This window comes from Biomphalaria glabrata, chromosome 1 (assembly GCF_947242115.1).
Source record: "Biomphalaria glabrata chromosome 1, xgBioGlab47.1, whole genome shotgun sequence".
NCBI classification, from domain to species: Eukaryota; Metazoa; Mollusca; class Gastropoda; family Planorbidae; genus Biomphalaria; species Biomphalaria glabrata.
In genome coordinates, this window is record NC_074711.1 from 7,247,434 (window position 1) to 7,253,433 (window position 6,000).

A 6,000-nucleotide genomic window follows, 5' to 3' on the forward strand; every position below is an offset into this window, starting at 1 on the left:
GGACTATCTCATCGTATAATGCAAATCAGCAGAAAATTAATGATTAGCAATGCGACAACAGTGAATAAAAAAGCTCTTAAGGCTATATATTATGGGCTTGCCAATGCGCAGAGCAAAAAGAACACACTGTTGTGGAGAGTTTAATTATGCCAGCGGATTTATAGATATGAGATTTAGGCTGACAAATCAGGAGGCGTCAGGGCCCCCAATATCGTAAGGCTTGTAAACGGGTCCCTGAACTGAAAAAAGTATGAGAACCTCTTATTAGACAATAGGATCACACAGGATCCTGAAGAGCAAGATATACTAGATAAAAGCAATATACAGATAACTCTGTCACTGTTTCCCTTGCATTAGTTATCTTCTCTTGTTTTAATTGCATCTTTCTTCAACCATCTTATTTTCTATACTTTTAAGCAGACTTGTTGTCCACTTATTGCGTGAGCAGCGTGTTAATTCCCCTTATCTCTGTGGAGCGTGTGATAATCACCTTAAAACCCCCTAGACAAATACAGCGTCAACTCAAATAAACATTCTCACGTCACATTGGCGTGGGCTGGAGGTCCTATAAAAAGTTCTGACAAACTAGACTACATGCATAATGTTGTGTCTGGCTGGCTCAGTTAAGTTTAGTTTGGATAAGTGTCTATTTGAACGAGAGAGAGAGAGAGAGAGAGAGAGAGAGAGAGAGAGAAGAAAACAAAGACACAGAGAGAAAAGCAAGATATAGGCCGTAAGGAAAATTAGAGACGACAGCTTACACTGAAAAGCATAGAAACGAAAGAGATAAGAGGATAGAGAGTAAAAAAAAAGCGATAAAAGTGTGTGGGTGTGCGTGAGAGAGAGAAGGGATGAAAACAAACAAAAGAAGAGAGATATAGAATAAGAATGGAAGATTAGAGAAAGTAGCCCCAAGAGTCCTGGTCATTGGAGTGAAGGGAATAGGATGGTTGGGCAACAGAAGAAAGGGGAGGGGGAAGGAGACGTCCAAAGCATGTTACAGGAAAGAGATAAAACTGTCTAGAGCTGTATACATCAAGCTGTCAGTTGTTTGAGAGAGAGAGAGTCCGAGAGAAAGAATAAGAAACAAATATACTCACGTTTTTTGAGTTTAATATTTGAACTCGTTTAGAATCTACAAGGCTATCGCTCCAAACACTAACCGCTTAGGAATCGTACCTGGTCTGACCTGCGATGCAAGTTAATCTTAACCTGGTAAATTATGTTTTCCTTTATCTTCTTGAAGGCCAAATGTCACTCCGCTTAATGTAATGTAATAAGACTTCCTGGTTCACAGAGGTTTGTCCCAAATGTTCTTGATCTTCTCCATCTTCAACTCCCCACCCTGAAATGTTCTTAGACCCCCATCATGCTGCAATGTACAGGGCTCATAGGGAACATAGTGCACCCTGGGCACACATGGCGGATAGGTCACCAAGGGCACCCATGGCACACATGGCGAATAGGTCACCAAGGGCACCCATGGCACACATGGCGGATAGGTCACCAAGGGCACCCATGGCACCCATGGCGGATAGGTCACCAAGGGCACCCATGGCACACATGTCGGATAGGTCACCAAGGGCATCCAGGGCACCCATGGCACACATGGCGGATAGGTTACCAAGGGCACCCAGGGCACTTATGGCAAACATGGCGGATAGGTCACCAAGGGCACCCAGGGCACTTATGGCACACATGGCGGATAGGTCACCAAGGGCACCCAGGGCACTTATGGCACACATGGCGGATAGGTCACCAAGGGCACACAGGGCACTTATGGCACACATGGTGGATAGGTCACCAAGGGCACCCCGGATAAAGTTAGAAAATTAACAGTATATAGTAATTTTGGATTTTTATTCCTAATCACCAGGGCTCAATAATTCTAATTATCGAATTAAACTAGGACTAAAATCTGATCATAAAATGACTACTCCAGAGTCTATTCTATGACCACATTACCACATCAGGACCTCTTCTATGACTATACCAACTTAATACCAAGATCTATTCTATAACCACATCAGGACCTTTTCTAAGACCGTATCAAGACCTATTCTATGACTACACTAAGACCTATTCTCTGAACACATCAGGACCTCTTCTATGACTATACTAACTTAATATCAAGATCTATTCTATAACCACATCAGGACCTTTTCTAAGACCGTATCAAGACCTATTCTATGACTACACTATGACCTATTCTCTGAACACTATTAAAAGTGTGAAGTGTTGGTGTGCACTATAAGAAGTGTGAAGTGTTGGAGTACACTATTAAAAGTGTGAAGTGTTGGTGTGCACTATAAGAAGTGTGAAGTGTTGGTGTGCACTATTAGAAATGTGAAGTGTTGGTGTGCACTATTAGAAGTGTGAAGTGTTGGTGTGCACTATTAGAAGTGTGAAGTGTTGGTGTGCACTATTAAAAGTGTGAAGTGTTGGTGTGCACTATTAGAAGTGTGAAGTGTTGGTGTGCACTATTAGAAGTGTGAAGTGTTGGTGTACACTATTAAACGTGTGAAGTGTTGGTGTGCACTATTACAAGTGTGAAGTGTTGATCATTAATTCATCAAAGTATATTATAGTGTTAACGATATTTTATTTTCTCACTTCTTAGTTCTTAAACTCAAATTTCTATGCTCTTTCTTTCTTTGTAGCACAAAGTAATTTTTACAAAGTTTATATCAAATCTTACTGTCTGTCTGTCTGTCTGTTAAAAAGTGTGTACACGTTATTTCTCCCACACCCATTCTTGGATTAAACTGAAACTTTGCACAATTATTCATTGACATAGACAAGACATGAAACAATTTTTAAAAAGTATCCAATTAAACAATTAATAACTGGTAATTCATTATTTTGTTTAAGATCAACAAGGTAAACTAATACTTCAGTATTCACAGATATGGCTAAATTTGTTAGGTTTAGTCCACTTAGTCTCCATACATAATTGTTAACTCTGTTTCTCCCTCACGTATTCTCCGATCAAGTTAATAGTTTAAATAACTATTTCTTGTACCTAACAAAATATGAATGAATAAACAAAAGCACTCAATTAGTCAATTAGTTATTGTTAATTAATTATTTTGTTAGATCTAATAAGGGAAATAGCTTTTACATTATAAGTAGAATAGTTTTAAAGACGGAGTTCTTTTCCTTTGGATAAGCTTTGTTGTTTTTTTTTAAAGATTTTTTTATACCTTGCTTGTTATTATGTAGGTTGCTACAAGGATTTTTTTACTCTGGCGACATTCACATCGTTGAGTTTGTTTATTTAGTTCAACATATCTTCCTACCCTCCCCCTATTACTAAACTATTTTTGCTTCACGGGCACAATCTTGTCGAAAAACGCTAAAATCGGTAAAACCCCCATATTTTTTTTTCTTTGTCCAGTTTGTTAGGCGTAGTCATTTCCTTGTACATGGCTCTGCCTGTGTTTCCTGATGCCCATGGGTTGAGCCGCTCCTCTTTGTGATTGTTGACTAACATTGAGCTTAGGGTGAATTAGTTAGCAGGTCTATCTGGTTGTTCCATAGATGAACCTGCCTTTGATAGCTTATCTGCCTTTTCATTTCCCATGATGACAATGTGTCCAGGGATCCACTGTAGTGTGATATTGATATTTAATTTTGATATCATCTGATGGATTATCACAATTAGTGTTGTCAACTCTCTTGGGCTGTTTGAGGTGTTGCTGTTAAGTGCTTCCAGAGTGGATTGGGAGTCTGTAAAGACAACAATATCTGATGGTGGTTGCACTCCTTCATATAATTTGTTTTCCACTGTCTGGAGTGCTATGGTAATTGCCTCAATTTCAGCTTGAAAGTTTGAGCAGTAATCACCACAGGGTGCACTTATCTCAAAGTGTTTATTTTTAGGGAAGACCAGGAAGGCACCAAGACCAGCATTGATGGTGGCTTTGAAGGCCGATCCGTCGGTATATATATATGAATATGGATAGCTGTTTTTGGATAGCTTTCAATTGTTTCGAGCGTGCCTACTTTGAGCTCCAGTGGCTTTGATTCTTTTGTTAAGGTGTTATTTAGTAAATGTGTTTTGATGGTTGGTCGTTTGTAGTTTAGTCCGGGCTTTACGTTTCAAAATCTGGTAATTTTTTCTTTGTTATTGGGTAGGTGGTATTTTAGGGCTAGTTCGTCAGTAAGTTGGATCAGAGTCCTTTGCTTTTTTTGGTTGTTTTTCCTCTATCTCTGTGTTAGTAACAGCTAGTCATGTTATTTTTTGTTTGGGATATATACATATATTCATATGTCTACGTCAGTGTTAGACGAACAGAATTTGATATAGCAGTGTTTAGTTAATTCTTCTCGCCACATGTGATTTGACCTTTACCCTCCTATTTATCTTTTAGGGCCATTAATTTGGTATTGGGAATAATCTGTGTGCTTGTAAACAATAGCTCTGACGATATTTCGGAATTAAAACGTACAGATGATTTATTGAAGGCCAATATTTCTTCATCAGGATACAAGAGTCATGTTATTTTTCGTATTTTTGTCCTTCATTCCTGTGTCGCTGTCAACGCTTAACGAACGGAATTGGATTTGGAACTCATCAACTGAGACTTGGTTGGACTTTCATGTTAAATATTGCGGAAGGTTTTGCACTGGAAATACGTTGAATGGAAAGAACTATTGTAACAATCCGCCATGTTTCCCTTGTGACTGTGATTCTAACTGCTTTATATACGACACATGCTGTCCACTATTCGTAAACAATTCTTATATTGAACCTCCATTAAATGAAATACAACAGTTATCTAGTCCAGATATATTTCAATGTCAAACTTTACCCTATATTCAAAAGAAAGATAAATATTATATCATTTCTAATTGTGATCCGAAATTTTCTCTTCAAAATAAAAACGTTTTGGACCAGTCCTCAAGAAATATCTCGGATTTATGTAGAAATCCAAACACAAGAACTCTCGATGATATGACTCCATATTCAGACATTTATTATGGAGTTGTATTTGCAAATAAATTTTGTGCAATGTGCAACGGATATGAAATCGAAGATAACACTAATCATAAAAACATTAACAGTTCAGTCAAAATTGCTAGTGCCTGGTCTGTAAACGTCTACTGTGAACATTATCAAGTGTTATATCATTTCACTTCAGAGTATGAATTTCTCTTATCTGCTGCTAACATGTCAAAATGTACTATAAATAGTTTGCCACCTTTAACCAATTTGAAACCTAAATCATGCGGCTCTGAAGTAGACACATTCTCTGATGACACTTGCGGTGATTTTGATCTAAAGGCAACTCACTTGTGCCACAGTTTAAATCGTAGATACTTGAAAGCTGGAGCAAAGGCCAACATATTTTGTCATCTTTGTAGCAACAGTTCAATGACCAATAGGTCTTGTGTAGCTCCGACGAGAAATCCAATGCCCATAAGATTCAGTGATGGCATGAGCGTAAACGTAAACGAGCCACCTTATTCCTTGTTACTAAGCTTTCAAAAACTTCCTGGCAAAGGCAGCATTGAGGAGATGAACTGTAACGTACATAAGAAATGGCAAGATTTGAAGGTAATATTTCAATTTTTTAATAACGCTAAAGATTTGATCCTCCTATACCCCTCCCCTTCTAGGCTGTATATCAAAAAGGCGACTTCCATACTCCTTCCTTCACTTAATTACGTTAAACTAAAAAACAAAAAATATTGAAAGAAAACATTTAGCTTCAAGCAATATTTATTTAGTAACATAAACTTCATTTTTATGCAAGTCGTCCTCTACCACAATAGCATGTTTCTCATGTACTGAATAATTTCCGCAATCTAAGACTATTTAGCACATTGCAATTTCACCTCTTAAACCCACGACTGCTTAGTGACTCCCCTTGTAATTAGTGCAATATACGACTATAAATAAATAGCACCTCCTACAGAAAAGTAAAAACTTCCCTCCATGGACTCAACTAAACGTTTCCACATTCCAAGACTCTTTAGCACCTCCCACATGAATTC

At 38.0% G+C, this 6,000-nt stretch overlaps 1 protein-coding gene across 3 annotated transcripts in view; it reads left to right on the top strand.

Annotated features, from left to right (window-relative positions):
• The window catches only part of LOC106075073 (uncharacterized), a 72,788-nt gene that overhangs the window by 43,165 nt on the left and 23,623 nt on the right, over window positions 1–6,000 (top strand). The window contains exon 1 of one of the 3 annotated variants that reach the window (XM_056019284.1): window positions 4,472–5,560. The exons of the other annotated variants lie outside the window; for them this stretch is intronic. Coding sequence (XP_055875259.1) covers window positions 4,499–5,560 — 1,062 coding nt within the window. The 5' untranslated portion in view covers window positions 4,472–4,498. Of the gene's footprint in view, window positions 1–4,471; window positions 5,561–6,000 lie in introns of those variants that run through there. 3 annotated transcript variants of the gene reach the window in all.